The 25,015-nt window shown below is 34.2% G+C and overlaps 1 protein-coding gene and 1 non-coding gene across 2 annotated transcripts; both read left to right on the top strand.

Moving 5' to 3' along the window:
- The first annotated feature begins 2,385 nt into the window (after window positions 1-2,385).
- On the top strand, window positions 2,386-2,491 carry LOC145596239 (small nucleolar RNA R71). The gene has a single exon (XR_014103103.1). It is a non-coding gene; the product is annotated as a small nucleolar RNA R71 (small nucleolar RNA).
- A 14,732-nt stretch (window positions 2,492-17,223) lies between these two features.
- LOC145595055 (uncharacterized) lies at window positions 17,224-21,553 on the top strand. Its single transcript, XM_081651411.1, has 3 exons — window positions 17,224-17,370; window positions 20,131-20,500; window positions 21,138-21,553. Exons 1-3 carry the CDS (start codon window positions 17,308-17,310, stop codon window positions 21,320-21,322), a joined length of 618 nt encoding a protein of 205 aa, XP_081507537.1. The 5' UTR covers window positions 17,224-17,307; the 3' UTR covers window positions 21,323-21,553.
- The last annotated feature ends 3,462 nt before the right edge of the window (window positions 21,554-25,015 follow it).

The raw sequence follows: 25,015 nt of genomic DNA on the forward strand, positions 1-25,015 counted from the left end.
CGGAGGATCAAAGAACACTACCCTCTTCAAGGTGGTTGATAGAGCAAATTTTTCTTCAACCTTTGGCAACTTCTCATTGTTGCTTGATGAAACTCTCACAAACTTCTTTTCAAACTCTTCTTTTTCACTTCTCAACTTCTTCCTTTTTCTTGCCTTCTTTGAGTCACGAGCCTTTTTCTTTGGCTTGACTTCATCATCCTTTGTTATGGAAGCTTTCTCTTCCTCATGAGAATTAAGCTTGAACCAATTTGGGAAACCAATATCTTTCTCATCCTTTGGCTTTTGAATCTCAAATTCTTCTTCACTAACAACATCAATACTTGCACAAACATCATCAACAAACTCAAAAACATTGTTAGTGGAAGAATCAACCATGCACATATCATCGATGGAATGAGAAAGACTAGCACATGCAATATCTTGGATACAAGACAAAGACTCATGCATAGGTTTCAACTTAAATCTCTCTTCTAAATTCCCACACCTCAAAGTAATTTGACCTCCTTTGACATCTATTAAAGCTCCCGAGGTAGCTAAGAAAGGCCTCCCTAAGATGATTGGAATATGTTCATCTTCCTCAATCTCTAGAACAACAAAATCCACCGGAAAAACAAACTCTCCAATCCTTAAGGGGACATCATCAATTCTTCCCTTAGGAAGCTTAATAGAACGGTCGGCCAATTGAAGTGTTATCTTGGATGGTTGAAGCTCACCAAGATCAAGCCGCTTGAAAATCGAGAAAGGCATAATGCTAACACTAGCACCAAGGTCACACAAAGCATTTTCAAAAAGCATTTCCTTAATTTGACAAGGGATTGAAAAATTCCCCGGATCTTCCATCTTCCTTGGGAGTTCACCATGGATAAGAGCACTAAAGCACTTCCCTCCATCCACCGAACTACTCTCATCAAAATCCTCTCTTTCTTCTAAGATCTCCTTAACAAACTTGGAGTACTTAGGCATGTCGGGAATTGGTTCGGTAGGGGGTGTAGAATCATGAACATCCTTAAAAGCTTCAAGGAATTTCCCAAATTGCTCATCCATTTTGAATCTCAAGTATTTTTGGGGATATGGAAGATCGGGAATTCTCTCTATCTCACTCATCCTTTCATCAACACACTCTTCTCTTTTGTCAACCTCACAATAAAATTCCTTAGACTCAATCCTTTCCTCTTCCTTCTCCTTAGCACCACACTCATCTCTTTCCTCCTTTGACCAAGAAACTCCCTCATCAAAATCATGTCCACCACTAGTGGCTATAGAGTACACGGGTTTCTTTGGTTCAACACCTTGGGAAGGCAAAGATGAAGGACTAGCAAAATCCTTAATTGTGCTTGCTAATTGAGTAATTTGAGTCTCAAGCATCTTATTGTGAGTCATCATCTCATTGAATTTCTTATCACTAACCGCCATATAGGTGTTAATGATCTTGGTTTGATTATCAATCAACTCTTCCAAGGTTATCTTAGGAGAAGAAGGTTGTGAATAGGAATTTTCATTTTGAGTCTTTGGAGCAAAACCGGGTGGGGGACCTCTTTGAGCATTGTTTTGAAAATTTCCCTTCCTTGGTTGTTCCAATTACTCCTATTTTGATTTGAACCATAACCTTGATTATGGTTACCACCACCATGATTATGGTTTCCATTACCTTGGTTATGATTTACATAACCTTGGTTTTGATTACCATAATTATGATTTTGATTACCATAATTTTGGCCTTGATTTTGGCTACTATAACCTTGGTTATTGTTACCACGAGAACCTTGATTCCCTTGGTTCCTATAACCACCATTATGATTATAGTTGTCAAAATTGCCTTGGTTTTGGTAATTCCTATTCCATTGGCCTTTTTGATTATCAAACCTTTGAACATTGTTGTTTGACACAAAATTGACATGTTCACATTCATTGTCAAACTCATCAACACATTCATTAGGACAAGCACTAGAGTCATGATCATACGATCCACATGCATCACAAAACAAGCAACCCAAAGGCATATTATGTGAAGAGGGAGGGGGTTGAGAGTTAGAAGGAGTACCTCTCCCCTTAAATTGGGAGGGAAGATTAGAAGCTTGAGAAGAGGTAGAAGTGCTCTCCAACTTAGCTTTGATTGCGGTGACCTCCTTTCCTAAATTTGTCATTTGAGAGGAAAGGTTGTTGATTGCATTGAGATGGTCCACCGAATACAATGAATATTGTTTGCTTGAAGAGTCTCTCTCCCCATCTTGCCAATCCCTATAATATGTCACCACATCCTCAATGATGTCCACAACTTCTTCCTCGGTTTTGTTCATGATAGGGCCCCCGGCCCCTCCATCAAGGCATGACTTGCCTTGGGGACTTAAACCGCCATAGAAGATTTGGATCACTTGGTATGTGGGGATTCCATGATGAGGGCACTCCCTTTGATACTCTTTAAATCTCTCCCATGCTTCATAGAGACTTTCGTTTGGCCTTTGCTTGAACCCTTGAATCAAGGCTCTTGCCTCCGCCGTCTTCTTTTGGGGATAGAAACGGGACAAGAAGGCCTTTGTAACATCATCCCAAGTTCTCAAGGAGTTGGGCTTTACCTCCTTGCCTAGCCACTCCAAAGATCTTCCTATTAGAGAGAAGGGGAACAACTTGAGGCGGATGAATTCTTGAGAGACCCCATTGACTTTGATAGTGTTGCAATATTTTTCAAATTCTTTCAAATGGTTCAATGGGCTTTCATTCTTAGCCCCACTATATTGCCTTCTCTCAATCAAGGTGATCATTGCCGGACGAATTTCGAAGTCATTTGCCGGGGTAGTTGGTGGAGCAATTCCACTCTCAAATCTATATGCCCCGGGCACTCCAAGCTCCTTCAAGGCTATTCTAGGATGTTCACCCATTCCTTGTTCTTCTTGAACTTCTTCTTCACTCGAAGAGCTATAAGCCAAAGATCTAATATCCACTCTTCTTCTTGAAATAGTCCTTTCTATTTCCGGATCAAGGGGAACAAGGGGACGATCACGGGTTCTATGCATGCAAAACTCACACAAAAAATGTTAGTAACACGGCTAAAAATGTAGCCTAGAGAAACAAAATCTTTTTGTATTTTATCAAAATGAAATAGACTCAAAAACAACATACACTCAAGCACCATTCCCCGGCAACGGCGCCATTTTGATGTGGCGGAGAATGGTAGGTCGTTGGGCTACCACCCCACCCTATCAAACAATATTTATAGCTTAACTAACCCCTATATAGCGTAGCGGCAAGTCAAGGTCGAACCCAAGGGAATGATGTCAAGTGCACGAAGTCTAGATCAAGCTATTTCGGAATCAAAAGGGGTTTGAGGTAGAACTAGGTCTAAACTAGGTATGCAAACTTGTATAAAATCAATCTAAGACATTAGGGCAATGGATCCACATGCAATCATAATGGAATCGGTAATTTGGGAGGTCAAACCAACTAAATCAATCGATATGAAGGAAAATTATCATGTATCCAAAAGAGCATACTAAGGTGGTTCACCTAGAGGTCTAACTAGCGTCAACTACGCTAAACACTAACTAGGGAACGTCACAAAGCACCTCAATCGTGAAATTGCAAGTCTACTAATCAATGGTCCGTATCATAGCAAGCTTACAATGCAATCTAGTGTATTAATCAAAGATGGTCAAACCTCAATTAATCACACACATGCACATGAAAAATCAACCAATTTAATCATATCATCAACTCCATCAATTATCCCCAAATCACACTATTCCATCATTCATACATGCTTCACCATCTCCCTAGCTAGGGAACTACTCACTAGCCATAGAAATGGAGATCAAAACTACAACATTCATCAAATTCATCATCAACATGCTTGAAATCAAAGATTAAACCAACAATCAATCAAAATCAATCAAAATTCAATCAATAACCAAATCAATCATCAACAACATGAAAAACTAATGAAATCAACTAAAATCAAACTTGAATTGAGATTAAGAAGAAGATCCTTACAAAACTTTGATCAAAAGATCAAATACAATGATGAATTCTTGAACAAACACCAAAAATCATGAGTTTCTCTCTCTAGTTCTTGAGTTTCTCTCTCTAAAATTCTCCCAAAAACTAACTATCAAATTCAATCTAAAAACTTCCTTTCTAAAAATAGGTAGAAATAACTATATATACAAGGAGGAGGTCGGTAAAGACGCCCAAAAATAGACCCTCGTAAGTGCGGGCGCTCGGAGGAGGGAGAATGGCGCGCACGGGACACACCCAGGCATGTGCGCCCGCACGCACCTGGTGTGCGGCCGCACACGACCAATGTGCGGCCGCACACTCCCTTCTTCTCTTCGTCCTAGCTCAAGTGGTGCACGCATCCAGGATGATGATGATGGAGGACAAAGTGGGCAGAAACTTTCTTGAACTTCTTGAAGAATGAAAGCCATGAATAAGGCATAAACAAAGCCTTGAAGCTTGCCCCTTGGATCCACCTTTGACTTGAAACTTCTTGCACCTTCTTTAGGCATAAAAGCAATGAAAACTCGTAGAGAGGAGGCTCGGGAATTCTTGGACAATCAATTACCACCTAAAAGCAAAAGATAAAAAGCAAGTAAAAGAGAAAAATAACAAGTAAACTAGAAAAAGACATGAAAAAGAGAAATAAACTACAAAAGGCATAAAATGAGGAAAACAAGAATAAAACTAAGGAAAACTAAAGAAAAGAGAGATAAAATGAAATAAAAATCATCCAAAAAGAAACCAAATGAGTGCCAAAAATGTCACTCATCACACCCATATTTTTAATTATCTATTTACGGGCGTGTTTGCCAAAATATAACTATGAATGTAGCTGTTAATTGTGAAGATAGTTGTTAGCTATCTGTATGAGTATTTGGTATAATTGTTTGGTAAATTAGCGATTGACTATCTGTTACATACTTCGTATAAAAATCACTTGTTGTAAAAAAATATTAGAGATTAAATTTTCAACAGCTATCTCTATTTTCAAAAGCTAATAACCATTAAAAGCTACTCCAACAATTACATTGTCAAACACTCATATTTTTGTTAAGTAGTGGTTTGATTTGGTCAAACCATTAAAAGCTACTTAAAAGTTAGCGTTGAACACGCCTTAGTGCCTTACATACCTAATACGAAGTATGGAGTATTTATTTGACAATTAATACCAACTCTCACAGCTTGCAAATAACAGACAGTCAGATACTCTCACAAACATGGCCTAATTTATGTTTAAATGTGATTAACTTTGTTATATTTATTGTTCATAGCAAAATACATACTTCCTTCGTTTCTTTTTATTTGCAACACAGCCTTGTGGCACGTGTTTTGAGGTCGGGTTTATGTAATGTAAACAGATAAATTATTCATTATAATTTTTACAAATGATACTTAACCCTATTTTAATCTTCGTGTAAACATTATATTGATAAAATCGCTTGTTTACCCTCACTAATCATCTCCTAAAATTGCGTGCCTAAAAAGTGTGTTGTAAGTACAAAAAAACGGAGGAAGTACTACACAACTAAAATTCTTTGTGGTGGAAAAGAGTGTAAACACAACCAATGTTAGAGGTTTCTTAAAATGTACATTATCACTTTCATCGTTAAAAGACAATGTAATTATGTAGTCATGTAGAGTTGTAGACAACACGATATGATCTACCAAGCGTCCTCATTTTGTTGGAAGGAATATGAATATGATAAAATTACTGGGAGAAGTGAAAAACAAGCAAGGAAAAGAAAGATGGGAATTGGACAAGAAGATCAGTTCATAAACAACACAGTTTCTGAGGAAAATAGATAGGCATCGGGGAACGCATTTCGACCAAAGCCAGTGTTTCAGTGGCGGGGTCAGCTTCCAATTAGTGAAACCGCGTCCCGATTTATATGTTAGACCATCTCCAAATCTTCAATGGTGAGACTCAACTTTGAGTATTGAAATACAAAATGAGTTGTTTACTATCTTCAATGGTGATACCCAACCCACTTCTCAAATTAACAACTCATATGAAATCTAATTTCCCAATGTTGAGACTTTCTAAAGTATACTAATGTCGCTTTCAATTTCTGGCCCACCAAATCATATTTTAAGTTTAATATAAAAAAAAAATATAATTAAAACTTAAATAAATTACAAAGCATATTATAGTATTGATAACGGCCCACACTTTTTGTCAAATGAGACTCAAAGTTAAGTATATATCGAAACTTAGCAACTTTCTTTTGGAGTTGCTAAGTTAGTTTAGATACCAACTTACTGGTATCCTTTGCAAAAAAATACTCTCTCTTTCTCCTAAAAAAAACTCACTCAAGTCTCACCATTGGAGAGGGTCTTATATCCATTTTACATCTGCACCTGTCAATACTTTCCCAACTCATTTTAATGGGACATTTTAGTCATTTGTGGCTTTGTGCACCAGTTAATGGTCATTTTAGGATTATAATCATATACTTTCTCTTTTTCTTTATAGTTGCAATACTTCTTTTTTCACGCTTGTCAATGTATGATTTCAATCATTAATATCTTTGATTATCAATAAGTAAGAATTATAATTTTTATAACCATTTATTATTAAAATAGTATAAATCAAAACGAATTATCTAACAAAGTAACAAGATCTCATATGACTATATTTTTGTATAGCTATAAATCATCAAAATAAGTCAAAGCGAAACACATGAACATTGACACATTGTAATATTCAAACTGAAAAGAAAAAAAAAACAAAAACGGAGGAAGTTTGTTTGTGTACCCTTAGGAATGTATTATGAGAGTGAGGGATAGCTCAAGTGGTTAGAGCTTCCTTCCCGATTCCAGGAGATCCTGGGATCGATTCTCACCCCCACCCTTGTGGCTCTCTAAACACCAAAAAAAAAAATTAGGAATGTATTATACAGACTACTTGTATACCTATAAGAGTATATATTGTCTCGTTGGTACCATTATTATAGTATATGGAGAATTAAGGTTAGCCTAGTCTAGTGGTTAGAGACCCTCATTCCATCCATGTAAGAGGGGTTCAATTCACATTCCAATCAAGTGGAATCCCTAAATCTGTCCGACTTGCAAACGAATTCTCCTTACCATAAAAATAAATTAAAATAAAATATCAGAGTATATGAGAATTAAGTTTCTTTTTTTCTTTCAAAAAAGAATTAAGATTAGACCTTGTTCACTAATAATTTCCAATTAGTATTATATACTCCTGGATCACGGTACTCCACTACTCCATACCCAATATACTTGAGTTATTTTGCCTAAGTCTTATGTTATTTTGCTTAAAATCTTGTGTTATTTTGCTAAAATAATATGATATTCACTTATCTACTATACACTAAAATCATGTATAAAAAAAATTGCATTTATTAAAATAACATGTATTTATGTAAAAAAATAACATATATATAAATTGAAATAATACGAGGTTCACATCAAAATAACAGAATTTTATAAATGTGGAGAACAGCGAAAGGATCAATGTTGGAAAAAACAACTTGCAAATATAAAATAACATGTACTTATTTTAAAATAATACTCCCTCCGTCCTCTTTTGATAGTCCCTTATGGGCAAATTTTAGTCCCAAAATGTTCACCCCATTTGTTTTTTCCAACAACCATTAATATTAATTTTTTACCAAAATTCCCTCCAATTTGCAACAACATTTGTGCAAATTTAAATTTCCCAAGTAAATTTTGTTTTCCCATGTACTTTTATCACTTTCTCTCTCTACTTTATTGCATACCCAATGTCAATTTACTTTTACTATTCTTATTTGCGTTTATTAGTTCCCGTGAAAAATGCCCATAAGGGACTATCAAAAGGGTACGGAGGGAGTATATATATAAATTGAAATAACAAGAAGTTCATCTTAAAATAACATAAAATTTATAAACCTGGAGTACCATGCACACGGTACACCAGGAGTAGCATAGAATTTGCGATAATTTCATTTCAATAAATATTAGTAATTTTAAAGAAGCATAATAGGAAAAAACTTCCTAATAACATCACTTTTTTGCAAGAAACATCCTTATAATTTTTTATTTTTTATGTGAGGTCATTGTAGGACTTTAGGTACTTTAAGCGGGATCTCACGAATCATATTCTTACGCACCTAAACAGGATCTACAAGCATAACACGTAAAAAATCACATAATTCATACCTTTGACGCGTGTGATTTTCATGATGCGATTGACTATTAATTAGGGAGAGAATAGAGCCCCAAGCGTTGCTCCTCTATTTAGTCCACGGGATTCCAATGAGTCGTCCATCAATACTAGATTGGTTTAGTGAAAGAGAAAAGCCACGATCACCACCTCTACAGACAACCAGCCACCACCACGAACCACCACCACCGTGCACACACCAAGAAGGATGGACGAGAGTGTGAGAGAGTTTGTGAGGGGTTGGCTTGTGTTTGTTAATTAGGGTTTGATTTATGATCACTGAATGTTATGTTCAACCCTAGGCACCTAGTCTATCTATAATCATAGTATAACTAGACTAGGAAGCAAGCCAAATCCACCTAAACTCCTCCATATGGTCGGCTATTTAGAGGAAGAAGGTCCATCATGAGCCTCTTCCTCTTATGCTCAATCTAGGGCTTTTGTGTGACCTAGGATCTGTTCAATTGGGTTTTAGGCTATTTTACTAGCCAAAGATCATAAGTACCTCTAGCTATGATAGTACGACGATTCAAAATAACGAACTTAATTATCTCTATAATTTGATCCATCATATATATTAATTTAGTAATTTCACTTGACAAAGACATAAATCCTTCAATCTCCCACTTGTCCAAGACAAGTGTGCAATATTATTCATATACCCTAAGTCAATGTGTGTCGATTTGACAATATGATTGCATCACATGTTAAGATCATATTAATCTACAAATCATTTCTTGAAATCTAAGTTAGAGTCACAAAACAAATGATCAAACATTTGAGCAAACATTTGAGCGCGGCCACGCATTCTCTTAATTATCCCTTTTCAAGGGGTCATGACACAATCCTTAAAAAAGAGGTAGACTCAATCCAATCTTGTGGCAACTAAAGCTCCCACTCAACTTTTGAAGTAATCGGGAAACACCTTTTATAGCCACCTTTTACGGCATGACGTTTGGGTGTACCACATTTAAATCAATCATTGAATAAAATCAATGTTCCACTCATGTCAAGGAATCCACTTATATAACCGAAAACTCTATACTTGAACTTCAAAATAGGTCAATAATTCGATCATGCATCATTTATGCATACCCATGTGATTGACCGAGCATCTTTATGCCCCTATAGCCCATGAAACTGTGCTATATATCTATAGGCGTCGTTTGAAGTGCGCCTACGTAAAAGCATGTGTGAATATGCTTGGCACTCATAGGAAGTGGAAATTGACATATACGATTAGTAAAAAGGAAATTAGGGAGCCGCTAACAAGTTTTTAAGGAACTTGTAAACTGTTCACGGATCATAAAAGTCAACCACGAAAAGAGACAACGAAAAGCAGCAACGATTGACTCGTGAAGGTTACACCCTATTCATAATCAATGAGATTACTAAATCCATATGGTTCGGAACCACGAAAGGAGGATCGGGGATGATGGTACGAAATGAGTCATGGAGTCACATTCGCCCGTAATGGTCTCTACTCGATTTTTATTATGAAAAGTATTCCTGTGATCTCAAAGGCATGCAAACAAAGATTCAATTTGCTCCAAACTATCATTAAGCTAAATTGGTTGAATATTAATGCAACATATAATTCTATAATATCGTGACCACTTGATTTAATAACAAGATTAAAAGAACCTAAACCGGTCGTCCAAATTATCTTATTAGTCGTGAATTTCAATTACATATTCTCTTTAAACATGCAATATCGTGATCATAAATAATAATAGAATCAACATTAATATTGGAAGCAATTCAACAATAATAACGTTAGCTAGTCCAATCAAATAATAATAACCCTAATCATGATAAAAGCAATAAAAAAAATAAGAGAAATTTAGTGATTAATAATTACTCACATTCCGCGCGTTCCTTTAAATTGCTACATCATGAATAAATTGTTAGTAACTTCAATAAATATAAATCAAATTAAAATTAAATTAAATAAATGTAGATTTAATTTGGTCCAAACCCTCAGTTAATTTTACCTTTCATGCCTTGGTTTAAGGACGGAATCTCTGGTTAAGTACAAACTCCTTGGAGTTCTTAGGGGAAGAATGGTGTGATTAAGAATATAGGTTTAAGGCTTAGAATATGAGAGAGAGATGGAAGAGAATGATTTTTGGTGTAAAAGAGAGGAAGAGAGAATGATTTGGTGATCAAGCTTGTTAATGATTAAAAAAGGGGTGATATGACCTCTATTTATAAGGAAAAAAGAGGGTCGAAAAATCAAGAAAAGATAGAGTTCGAATCGGAATAAAACTCTTGCGATAGACAACAGTTTTTACGGTTTTTGTTTTTATCATATTTTTTGATCTAGAAATCGAAATAAGATAAATAAGATATCGTTGGAAAGAACTTGAAGTCTACTTTCTAAACCAATTAAAATAAGATTAAAATATATTGTAGAATTAAAGATATGGCCGAAATAGTGAAACGATAACAGTTTTGGATAAAGTTTCGTATTTCGCTCATATCTTTTTCGTTATAGCTCGGAATTAATATTATAATATATCATTGGAAAGATAATTTCAAGGGCTATCCAACCATATAAGATTTAGATAAAAAAATATGAATCACGAAAATAATATCTGACTATCTTTGAGCGTCTTTCAATTCAAATAGAATTAGGACTTTCAAAAAGAAAAGTTTTATTCAATTTTAAACTCTTTTATATTATCTTTTCAAAAAGAATAATTAAGATATTTTAATAACTTATAGAAGAATCTAATTAATCCTAATTGTATTAGGAGTGGGATTAAATCCTTTGGACCCTCCTCATGATCATTGGGTTGTAGGTAAGGTGGACTTAGGTTCGGTTTGGATTCAGTTTAGTATTTTGGCCATAACTTATTCGTTATAACTTCGATTTGGGCTTATAATATATCGTTGGAAAGTTGTTTTCAAACCCCATTCAAATATTCAATAATTGGACCCAGATTATGGACCAAAATAAACTGATCTAAACGTTGTTATATTAAGGACACGAAAAGAATGATTTTAAAGGACACGAAATGAATTATTTTGGGTTTAAAGGCACGAAAAGAGGACAATAAGTTATGGTTTGGGGAAAATGGGCTAGGAATTGCGTTGGTTTATGAAATGTATTGAGATTGAACATGGATTTAAGCACTACAAAGATTAAATACTCAACCTGACGAATAATGGCGGTGAAAGGTAGTTCATCATCGGGTTTGGTTTTGGGCAGACATTTTTAGGTGTCTACAATATTCAATCAATCTTACATGTCACTCCACTCATTGAAATCATTTATGTCTAATTTAATGATTTCAAACTAGGAACTAAAATAATGTATGAATTTTGTTCACCTGTTCATAATTACTTCGGACATTTTATATAATTTCATCAAAAACCATAATTAATTAACAGAAATAATAATTTCTGATTAAGCATAATTTTGCAAATTGATGTATTACTTGTGTGATATTTATTTTTAAAATATATACAACTCAAAATTACATAACTTGCTTCAATCCAAGAACCTTAGTATGATGACTCTTATACCTTGGTCATGGAAGAGATTTGGTAAGACATTCTCATAACATGGATCTTGCAACTTCTAAATTTTATAATTATATTCATCTCCATACACTAAGAATCTTGTTTATGGATAATTTTTTAATACTTTTGAGCGCGTTTCTCAACTTTATTTTCATTCGAGGAGATTATATATATTTTAAAAAATTAGAACAAAATATTACTTATAAATAAACGCAAAATTCAATTATATTTATCTTTAAAGCACCTAAATTAAAAATGATTGGTTACTTTAACTCTTTATTCAATATTGATTTGTCCCAATTGATCGAGTTAAGTGATTCCAAGAACCTTTATTCATATAATAACTGACTGGAATTTGGCCCTAACCATTAATTACATTTTCAAGGTGAGTAAACTCTTTACAGATTGCAATTCTTGGTTGAATAATTAACCATCTCATGTGTAATTATTACTCTTTGCTTCAAGTTTCTAAACTCTACCCTGTTGAGTAAAACCAATTAAAATTGTAAAACTTGATTTACCCCAACTCACCTTAGATATAAAATGACACCCAGCTTTGGCATGACCTATCATAATTATCATAGAATTGTTGGGTTTTCAATTGGAAAAGCAATCTCAATATTAATGGGATCTAGATTTATTATGGTGTGATTAATTTAGTGAACTTAGCGCATCATCACAAAACATCAATAAAATCTAACATGCATAATAATTTTTGTTTTTTTTTTAGCGGGAACATGCATAATATACTAAATGCATAAATAAGACATAGCATGACCTCTAATCCTAAGAAAACTAATAAAGCAAACGCTCCCACTTGAACCTTCATGGATCTCATCCACCTCGCTCCTTTGGGCTTTTACTTCATGAGCCTCTTGGATTAACTGTAATCTGTAATTCTACTCTATTCTATTTACTACTTAAATAATTTAATCAAATTATAAAAAAATTTTATCAGTACGCAGACCGTACTTAGATTACAAAAATACATTACGATGCGCATATCGTATTTAGTAATCTATTAGGCCATACTTGTCATTATATAGCAACATATATTATAAAATTGCCACGTAATAAATATCACGTAAACATGTTTGCCTAAACTACAACATAAAATGTTCATAATTAAGGAAACACGGTACCAAAATAACTCATATTTTAATCTGTAAATAATATCATATATTATTCATGACCATCAATAAAATATCACATATTTTAACTTAGTCATGAGATAGAATCAAATCTTATTTTAATCTTAAAAGATAAATCCTAATTACTAGTCAATCTCAAAATTATAAATCAATTACCTAACTAATTATGGATAATCACATTACCAAGTCAATCTTTATCCTTTTGGATCTTGCTCAACAATCCTTAAAATTTTCAAATATTAAAACAATTTTCAAAATTTGAAATTATCTTAGATAAAATCATATTTTATCTAAACTTAAAATAAAACAAATAATTAAAATAAAACAATTAATTTATTTATTTTTTTCATTTGTTGCCACGTTAGCCAGGATAAAAACCCCCAACCAACGTAGCAACATCAGCCCCCTAACCGCAGCTAGGAAACGAACCCATCCACAGCACAAGCAGCCTGACCAGAACAGATCCCGCCAACTCTCTGTGGGCTCTAATCGCCGAAGCCACCTTCTTCCTCGCCTAAACCTCCTTTCGTCATCTGAGGGCTACCGTAACAGCTAGGCCGAAGGTCAGCCACCAGCAGAATGCTGGCTACAGCAGGCGGCAGTGCCACGGTTGCACTTTGCTGTCGCCGCCTGTCTACTAGCCGCCACCCTTCCTTCCTCTCTTTTCGACCACCTGGACAGCCGCAGTGGCCCACCTGGCATTGGTTCTCTTTTCAAGCAATTAAATCACATTTAAACAAATTTCAAACCTTTAAATCTCCATTTAAAATAAAGATTGAACCATAATTAGATTATTCTACCTCTTAACTGAATTTAAATTTGTGGATATCAAAGAATTATGATTAATATGTGTGAATACAAGAGGCTTACTGATACCACTGTAGGACTTTAGGTACTCTAAGTGGAATTTCACGAATCATATTCGTTCACACCTAAAAAAGATCTACAAGCATAATACATAAAGAATCACATAATTCATACCTTTGATGCGTGATTTCCACAATGCGATTGACTATCAATAAGGGAGAGAATAGAGCCTCAAGCGTTGCTCCTCTACTTAGTCCACGAGATTCGAATGAGTCGTCCACAATTACTAGATTGGTTAAGTGAAAGAGGAAAACCACGATGACCACCTTTGCGGATAACCAGCCACCACCACAAACCACTACCACCATGCACACACCATCGGTGCACACCAAGGAGGACAGACGAGAGTGAATGAGAGTTAGTGAGGGGTTGGCTTGTATTTGCTAATTAGGGTTTTGATCTATGATCACTGATTTTAATGTTCAACCCTAGGCACCTAGTTTATTTAGGAAGCAAGCCCAATCCACCTAAAATCCTCCATATGGCTGGCCACTAGAGAGAGAAGGTCCATCATGGGCCTCTTCCTCTTATGCTCAATCTACAATTAGTATTATGTGCACCATGGTGCATCTGTCTATAATTTTGAACATTTAGTAAAAAAGATTGAACATTTTACAAAAAATGAACGTTTAGTAAAAAAATATGAACACGTCACAAACACTGAACATAAACATGCAATTTTTATGTTCATATTTTATAAACAAATGTCGATTTTGTATCCAATAAATGTTCATTTTATATTACAAAATTGTTGAATTATACGAGTCAGTCAAACTTCTTTCAAAATTTTTCTAACTCGTAATAATTCAAAATTTGCGATTGTTCGGATTTTTTTTACTAAATGTTCAAAATTTGTTATTGTTCATGTTTTTTTTTTTTTAACTAAATGTTCAAAATTATAGGCATGGTGCATTGCGATTGTTCATATTTTTTTTTTACTAAATGTTCAAAATTTACGATGTTCAGATTTTTTAACTAAATGTTCGAAATTCGCAATTGTTCAGATTTTTTTTTATTAAATGTTCAAAAGTATAGGCGTGATGCATTGCGATTGTTCAGATTTTTAAACTAAATGTTCAAAATTTGCGATGTTTAGATGTTTTTACTGTATGTTCAAAATTTGCAATTTTCAGATTTTTTTACTAAAAGTATAAAAGTATGGGCATGGTGCATCTATTTCTAGGTGCACCATGGTGCATCTTTAAATTTTCTCTCAATTTAGGCCCTTTGTGTTACCTTATAGGATCAATTATATTCAATTGGGCTTTTGGCTATTTTACTAGCCTAAATTAAAGATCGTAAGTACCTCTAGCTATGATAATATGACGACCCAAAAGAACGAACTTGATTATCTCCATAATTTGATCCATCATATATCTAGTAATTGCACTTGACAAAGACATAAATCCTTCAGTCATACCTTAAACAATTTTGTTTACGAAGTCATACCTTATGCTAAAAAATTGGTGTTGACTATGTTTTTCGGCGTTGACAACACCAGACCTACCCACGAATCGTCAATTGGTTTTAGTATGGAATCTCCTCGGGCTTATTTGTTGACTAAACTCTCCTCCTCCTCGTTCGGGTTGACCAGGCTTAGTTTCGTATTTTTCAAAATTTTATTTAACATGGTATAGTATCAAAGCTCGGGTTGCGGGTCTCTTCTGAATTGGGTACTTTATAATCGCTACTAGATAAGGATTTACCTCGATAGGATGACTAGCCCCCAAGCGAAATATATATCTAGCTTTTCAAGTTAGTTTTGAATTTCTAAGGACACTCTAAAGTAAGGGGAATAAGCCCATTGTAAACCCACTTGTGATTGTTCTACATTGAAGATTAAGGAGAGATAATTCTACATTATAAGGTAAATATTAAAAACCACCAGAACCATGTATAGCCTAGCAACCTTAACCACCACCGACACCGCCTAGACGCCACTAGAACCACCTTCCAGCCGTCGGCACCACCACCCATCAACATAGCCGCTATCACTGCTTACCAATCACTTTGAACCCACTCGAAAAAAATCTATTTTCTTTCTTTTTTCCCCTTTTATCCCTTCAATTAGACTTTCACACTCCTCTATTCTTCCTAGCAACCTCGAATTTTGTAATTGAGTGGGAAAATTCCATTGCTATGCTCGAAGTGCTGCAATGATATGAACAACCTCAGTTAATCTACTTTTGAGGTAGGTAAGTTGTAAAAGTTAATAAAATTTATTTATTATTGTTGTTAATTTCATTAGTTTTTTTTTTAAATTTTTTTTATTTACCTTAGATCTAGAGTTTTTGATTCGGGAGAAAAGGAGGGAGGGGGGGGGGGGGGGGGCGAGGAAACTACTACCTACCCCCTTCTCTCCTCCCTTTTAGTTTTTAAGGGAGAGTACAGTTTTCTAGGTGGATTTGAGTGGGACATGGGTGGTTTTGGATGTGGGTGAGGATTTTTGCGGGCGGGGTCTAAAATGATTTGGGTGGGCAGTGATGTCCGCTAGGTTGATGGGTGGTGGTGTCAGCGACTGAGAGGTGATTCTAGTGGCAGCTAGGTGGTGGTGTCGGCGACTATGGTTGGCTAGGCTATGGCTTTGGTGTTTTGTGGAGGGAGTCAGGGAAGGGTTGAGCACATGACCCTCACGTGAGGGTCAAAATCGGAAAATAAGTTCAATGCTCTGAAATCGGTCTAAAGTGTTACCTTGCAAATAAAATCTGGTTTTAGATGTGCTTTTTCAAGAAAATTTTTCTAAGGTGATTTTTCACAAAAAAAATGTTATTAAAGGTGATTTCTGACAAGGTTTTTTAAATTTTTTTTTTTAATATTTTATTAAATTATCGCTATGAGTCTTTTTTATTTATCAATCTAGTTAATTAATAAAAGGGTAATAATATATGTAACCTTTAGCGATATATATAAGTATTAAATATATACTTTTTAAAATGAAATCAAATAAGGAATATATGAAAAAATCACGCGTAAATCAGTGTAATCAATGTCAATTTTTCCTCAACATTTCCTTTTTTAACTTCTTATACACAACCCTTAAAACTATATTTATCATATTTCTTAATAAAAAATAAAACAAGTAACAAAATGCAAATAAAGTATTCGTATGAAACAACAAATTAGGGACGGAAGGAGTAGTACGTAGGGCCTGTTTTCATTGACTGAACTCAGCTGAACTGAATTGAACTCAGCTGAACTGAACTGAACGGAACTGAACTAAATTAAACTGAACGGAACTGAACAGAACAGAAATGAATATTTTATAAGAAAAGGAAATTAGGAGCTAAACTGAACAGAACATAACTAAACTCAGCTGAATTGAAGTGAACTGAATTTCAACGTAAGAGTTCACTAATTTTAAAAATGTGGAGATATTACTAGTAACTTGTAGTACTATAGACGTCTGACAAACTTACAGCTTGCAATTTACTGTCATCCCTTATATCTTCCCACCTATTCCTTCTATTTATACCTTGTGTTGTCACTAGGATTCATCCATTACTCCACACACATAACACTCTTAACTTCACTTTCTCCCAACTCCTTTGGAGTTGCCTTTGTTTTCTTCTACTGTTACTCTCTCTCTTTTTAGCTTAAATTATGGGAACTTCAAACCATGCTTATTGTTTCCTCCTCATCTCCCTCCTTGTATTTGCTACCACAGTATGTCATTTTCTCTCTTATTCTCTCTTTATTTAGTTTTTGTATGTTCGTTTGATTTTTTTGTGTTTGTGTTATTACCTTGTTTTGACTGTTTTTTTGGATTAATTGGTACGGAGTAAATGACAAATTTGCTTCTTAATAAAAAAGATTATCAAAAATATGTGATTTGGTTTAGATATGTTTTTTTTTTTTGAATTGTGGCCTCTTTTTTTGGCGTATTATATTTACAAGAATCTAACTCCTAGATTATTGTCTTTTTGTTTGTTTAGTATGGAGTATACATTAACCAAAAAAAAAAAAAAGTATGGAGTATTCTTCCTCCACTCTTTTTTATCACCGTGGTTAAAACACATTCACACATAGGAGTATTCCTTAGTCAATTACAAAGTATTTTTTGTGATTTATGAACTCCGAAAAAACAGTCAGGTGAGATTTTGGTAAAATAGTCTTGACATACTCCGTATTTTTTTACTGCGTAATAGTCAACCCTTTTTTTCTTTAAAGTATTATAATAGTATAAAATGTGAATTGACAAGTGTGAAATTGGAGTTGCTGTAATAAAAATAAACCAAAGTAGTGAAAAAATAAGTTAGATCTACAAATTATTGTGGCCATTTTCATGGATAGTACTTCCTATGACCTGTTTCTTTTATCATGTTTGTCAACACAAAACTTTAACGATAAATAATTTTAATTCTCTATAAGTAATAATTATAAAAGATATATATTATGATAGTACTTATTAGGACGAATTCAAAAATATCCTACGTGAATATATTTTTTCTTACCTAATATTCACAAAAGACGGTCAAATGATGCAGAATAGTGTAAAAGTCAAAGCGGGTCAAGTAATAAAAAAATGGAGGGAGTAGGTAGAAATAAATCAAAACTAAAAGTTGCTTATTACGGAGTAGCTTTTTTCTTTTTTTTTTTTTTTAGAAATGTGAGTTTAAGCTTTGAAGTTAATTGGGGAATTAATTTGATAGAACCAAGTCGGTGATTTAAGTAGGACTTTTTATTTATTGCTCATTAAGCTAGTCGGTGAGCAACATTCCCTGGTGTAAGGTGATAGTGCATCATCAAACTTTGATGTGTCACTCCAAATATTATAACACATGTAAGTCTTGGTGACATTTGGCTTAATTATTAATCGATTACTAATTGCTTTTAGAGTTTTAGTTAGTTTAATTAATCAAATGAAACTTAAGACAACTTTATAAAGTATAATAGGAATATAGGATAGTAATACTTGAGTCACGAATGTAATAATAGGCTGGAAAAAAAAGAGAATGATGGTAAATAATCAAGTTATTATCGGTATGTACTTCACATGTTATCAAAAAAATGAAAGTAACTTGTGAGTGCAATTATTCCATTTTCCTTTTGTATGAATATATCTATAATCTATGACTCTACTAATTTAAAATACATTATTACATACTTTGTATATTCACTTTTTAGTTGCCTTATCGACAATTCAATAAGAATTCCCCTCGGGAGGAGTACTTCCTTATAGTTATCCTTTTATTTTGTCGAAGTATAGTTTTACGAGTATTCTCATAACAAGACACAAAAGGTTAGAAAAATGGTACGTTGTTGTAAGTTGACTTAGATTGTGATTTAAATTAAGAGACATGGTACTTGATTTATGCATCGAACTCGTACAAAGAATAGAAGACTTGTGCGGGGTAATTAGCTTCATGTATATTGTATTCTCTTACATTTTACTGTAATAATTTATAACGAGATCGTACTAAAACAGAATATCTTGTGCACCTACATAAGCTAATTTTTTAGTGTGTTTAAATTCAGTGTTTCGACACATAACTATGGTCTATGGAGTATTCGTTACGCAAAATGTTACTCCGTAGTGAAAGTTTTATGGAAAAGTTTTGTATACACCGATTTTCAGTAATATACTGAATAACGGGTTTACTTCTGTCAAATTTAGTGTCACTTTTATCAAATTTATCAATTAAGCATAAAATAACTCTTATATATGTCAGAATATATGTCAGAATAACTTTTGTGCATTTTTGTGTAACTTGCATTTTATTGTCACTTTATAACGAATGGTCAGTATACTGAACACCCGTTTTATTTAAAAGTTTGTCAAGTTTTTTAATCTCTGTTGTCTAAAAATGAAAAGGCATCTAGATTTGTGAAATTTAAAAGGAACTTTAGTTTCTGTTTCAAGTGTTTGATAATTGCTAGACGAAAGATGCATAACATTATTTTAGTAATGCATAAATGGAATTAATTCGAGTTTTTTGGTACCACCTATCAAGATATTAGATTTGATAATTAATGTACAAGTATGGGTTCACCTGTAATCAGTTTCCTTTTTAGTGAAAATACATTTACAATTATCTGTACTAATTTCACATTTACTCCGTATTATTTTACATTGATCGCTTTAATACGGAGTAACAAGTTAACAACTCTATTACAGTAGCTTTTTAACAAGTGAGTATCTGTGCAGAAATTTGAAAAGAAATCATAGGTAATTGATTTCTTAAATTTATTTTTCTGTAAGGATAATTCAGAATGGAGTAACAGCAGGCGTATAATGTAATGGCATGCCGAAATAGACGCAACTTTGGTTTTAAAGATGGAGTAACTTTTGTACTCCGTAGTACATTAGATACGTTAGAATTACTTTAGTTAATAGAAAAAACAGAATGTTATGACTAATGTACTTATTAATCTTTGAATTCTGGATGATTTATGTATGTGTCTTTTGTTTGGTTTGGTTTTTAGGATGCGGTGTATGTTGCACCACTCCCGGGTTCAGCAACACCAACACCAGCTGCTGCCCCAAAGGCGTCGCCACCAGTAACGGTTATTGCCCCATACCCATCTACAGCGCCTTCTCCAAAGGCACCTGTGGTTGCTCCATACCCACCTAAGGCACCCGTGGTTGCACCACCTAAGGCACCTGTCGTTGCACCACCTAAGGCACCCATAGTTGCACCACCTAAGGCACCCGTCGTTGCACCAAACCCACCTAAGGCACCCGTCGTTGCTCCATACCCACCAAAGGCACCCGTCGTTGCTCCTACTCCCCCACTTGTCAAGCCACCTTCCCCTTCACCTTACTATGGCAGTCTGCCACCAGTTAAAAAAGAAGGTACTATTTTCCCATATTTTCTATCTCCCACACCTTTACTACTCTTGCATATTTTTTAGTTGCTTAATTTGCACTAATGTTTTTGTTTAGTCATGATAATCCCATCTTAGACGTGGCCGAAATTGAACAACTTTTTTTTTTTCTTCTTTTTCTTCCATTCCCTCTTATATACCAAGTAAAATCTGAAAAAGTCTTAAACTCTTCAAGTTATTTAATTAGTTGCCTTTAATATACTTAATTATTTCTTCTGTAGTATTCAATTCAATTCAATACTTCACGACAGTACTAAATGTTTAGCTCTTTACCAAGTAATCTCGCAACATTTACCACAAATTAATTAGCTTGAAGGTAGTAGTACACAAACATTATGAAATGGACAGATTTGTGTAGATCTAGTATTGGGGTGTGGGTCTAGTATAAATGTCTCCCTCAGGGCTAATTAATAATACATCTAGAGCAAAGACCTAGTTCGAAACACGTTGGGATACATTTATATACTTGTCACGTTATCAATCTCATCATATCCAAATATATGGGCCCCCACGAGATTGAAAAATTCATCTAATCTCGGAGATAGTTTTATCATTGCTTATACATTCGTGTCTTAACATACTCTTTCTTATCGTGTGTGGTCCAGATTGTGTACCCTTGTGCGAGAAAAGGTGTTCATTGCACTCGAGGAAGAGGTTATGTGTGAGGGCTTGCTCGACTTGTTGTTCAAGATGCAAATGCGTACCACCGGGCACGTACGGCAACAAAGAACAATGTGGTAGGTGTTACACAGATATGACCACCCATGGAGGCAAGCCTAAGTGCCCTTAAATGGAAAGCCAGTCGATGTTACATCTTCCCTTAATAGTTGTGTCATATCATATTATATATAGTATTATAAGACATAAGTATTATATAGTAGTAATCTAGAAGGTTTAAATAATTTAATGTTAGCATGATTTTCAAGGCATAATTGTGGGTTGGATTTTATTTTGCTCTTACTATATAATAGCAGTATGGTCCATCTTACTGTAAAAGATGTACTAGGAAATTATTCTTGTATGTCGGTTGTGATCTTAGATTCGCATTGCGATGAAAAATTATTAGTTTTATTATTCAAGACGATAGATTTATATTACGTTTTCTATTCTCTGATGATTAAATTCCCAAGATTAGTTTTGATGGGTGGAATGGATGAAGATTGAATTCATGACCTTTTTATTGCATTAGATTTAATTTGATACTATGTCAAAAAATCGAAAATTTGATGGTTAATATCTCAAGCTTACTTTTACTAGGAAAAAAAAAATGTTGTAATAAGATTTTATATACCTTATTTTGCATTAAATGTATAATCCTTAGATAATCATCAAATGTCCTATTTGTAAGTTAAAAAATGAAGTACGGATTATATGTTACTTCCTCTGTTTTTATTTAGTTGACACGTTTGATTTAAGCACATATATTAAGGAGAGGAGAGAGAGTGATAGAGAATGAAAAGATAAATGGGGTAGCATGTAAATGTAAGGTAAAAAATGTACCCAAAAAGAAAACGTGTCAACTAAAAAGAAACTTCCTAAAAAGGAATACGTGTCAACTAAAAAGAAACGAAGGTAGTATATTATACTATAAAGTATTCTTAGCCGTACAAGTACATATTTGCATTATCAAGCTAAGCTTGTACTTCTCAACTTTGAGGTCGGGTTCAATTCCTTCTAGTGACATTTTGAGGGTGAAAATTTCCTTACTCTTCTCCTTTACTTTCAAAGTGTTTAACCCACAAACACTAGACATAAAAAAAAAAAAATATTTGCAATTACAAACTTTTAATGTATATTTGACGCATAATAACCCCTTTATTTCTTAAAATTTGTCCCATCTAAAATTCTTATTTTTTTTTTGCACTGAAAATTCTTAATTAATTGTTGTGTGAGTCGTTGGTACTTCTTCTGAATTTTATACTTGCAACATACTTCCTCAGTTCTTCCGTTCTATTATATTGCAATTATTACGCCCAATACACATTTTATATGCTAAATATCGATAAATGTGTAAGAGTAAAAACTATAAAATGTTGATATGGTGAAAGTATTTTATGACACGAATCCAACAAGATCTCACATTATTATTATATTTAGCTCAACGTATGAATCATATAATATGGTCAAACAATAGTGATGAATAGTGCAAAAAGTCCATTGTTGCAATATTAAGGGCTTGTTCTCTTACGTTGAAATTCAGTTCAGTTCAATTAAGTTCAGCTCAGTTCAGTTCAGTTCAATTCAGTTCAGTTATTCATTTCAGTTCAGTTTAGCTGAGTTCAGTTCAGTTCAGTTTAGTCAATGAGAACATGCCCTAACAGAACGGAGGAAGTATTTGTTAGGCGCGCTATTTAAGGAAGTGATTAAGCCGAGTAAGCATATAAATTGAATTATAAAATTTAAATTGTAGTAATTTATTTCTTTTTCTTATCAGAGGTTAAATTTTGTCAATTAATTGTCATTTTATCTTGTCTAATATCTATGTGCCAAAATTTGCAAGTAAATAAAAACAAATAAAAACAAAGTAATCGTCTTTTTATGAAGGAAATTTTATAAGATACACCTTTTAAAACTAAATTGTTGTAAAAAAACACCTTATAAAATATTTCTTGTTAAAACACACCCAATACCAGAATTTTTTGCGAGAACACACCTTAGGGCGGTTTTAGGGGATTGACTCAGTTTTCCGGGATTGACCATCAAGTGCCGACACCCTTCCTTTCTTTTCCCCTTTTTTCTCTCTCCTCAAAACCACCAAACTACACCCTAGCCAGCCCAGCCGCCGACACCGACACCACCGCGAGCCTAGCCAATCCAACCGCCGACACCACCACCCACCAACCTAGCCGCCATCACCAGCCACCCATATCATTCTAAACCCACCACGTACACCATACATCACCCTCCAAAACCACTAGACCCACCATGAATACTACCAAAAAAAACCTTAAGCACCTCATAAACAACCTCAAACATCTTGACAAAAACTCTTAACACCCTAAAACAAAATAATAGAGAGAGAAGAGGGTTGGTAGTGGTTTTTCCCCATTTCATACCTCCAATTGGAAACCCTAAACTAAGGTAAATAATAAAAAAAAAATAACGAAATTAGGGGTCGTTTGGCATCACTGTGGTTTTCTGTTATTTGTTTTTTAAAAGTATAAAAGTATATTACATATGTCATATAACGAATCAAAAATTATTTAGACTTATTAAAATCATGATAATTTTTAAAACTGGCAACAAAAAAGTGGAAACACCTTTTTCTTGTTTTCTATTTTTGGTTTTTAGTTTTAAAAAAAACAGAAAACTGAAAACCAAAAATGATGCCAAACAATCCCTAAACAATCAATTTCATTAATTTTAACAACTTACCTTCCTCAAAATTAGGTTATCTAAGGTTCTTTGCAGCAATTTGAGCAAAAACTAGAGTTTACCCCATTGATAGAATTCGAAAAGTTCGTTGCTAGGAAGAAAAGAGGAGAGAGAAAGTCTAATTAGAGGGGAAAGGGGAATAAAAGAAAGGAAGGGGTTTTTTCAAGTGGTCGGTGATGGCACCTAGGTTGGTGGGTGGTGGATTCGGCTGTTGGGTTGGCTAGGCGGTGGTGTCAGTGTCGGCGGCTAGGTTCTGGTTTGGTGGTGTTGAGGAGAGAGAAAGCAATTGGAGAAAACAGGGGGAAAAATAAAGGGTGTCGGTACGTGACCTTCACGTGATGGTCAACGCCGAGAAACCGAGTTAATCCCCCTAAAACCGCCCTAAGGTGTGTTCTCGCAAAAAACTTCTGGTTTTAGGTGTGTTATAACAAAAAAAAAAAAAAATTATAAGGTGTGTTTTCACAATAAAAGGGTTATAAAAGGTGTTATTTAACAAATTTTCCTTTTATAAATGTGGGTATCACATTAACACATAAAGTAGAATGAGATTCTAAGGGTCATGTTAAATAATTAAATTGGAACAACCTAGAATAAAAAATGAGGCAAACTTTACGCTTTGTTTGGATAGCAAAGAAGGAAGGAAAAGAAGGGGAGGGAAAATGGAGGAAGGGAAGGTAAAAGAAAGGGAGGGGGAGGTGAGCTCCATTTTTCCTCCAAATCTCTCCAATTTTTGAGGGATGATGCTTATTAAAAAGAGAGGGAAAATTGATCCCTCCCTCTCCGTTCCCTTCCTCCCCCCAATCTTTTACCCAAACAAGAGAATTTGTCCCCTCCATTTCTCTTCTCTTCTTTTCCTTCCATTTCTTCGTATTCAAACAAAGTATTAATGAGGAGTATTTGGGGAGGCAATGGGGAAAAAGGGTAGAGTACCAAAAATGTAGTTTTGTTTATGTGATTTGTAAGCATAAACTTCTTTTTACAACATTATAAGGAAAATAAAATAAAATAATATGTGGAGAGCAAAGTAGCAACTAATAAGGCATATTGGGTATGCTAATTTCAGTGCAAAAAGAAATTATCGGTTAGCATAAATTCAATGGTATTCAAC

The sequence above is a fragment of the Chenopodium album genome, chromosome 19 (assembly GCF_948465745.1).
Source record: "Chenopodium album chromosome 19, dcCheAlbu1.1, whole genome shotgun sequence".
NCBI classification, from domain to species: Eukaryota; Viridiplantae; Streptophyta; class Magnoliopsida; order Caryophyllales; family Amaranthaceae; genus Chenopodium; species Chenopodium album.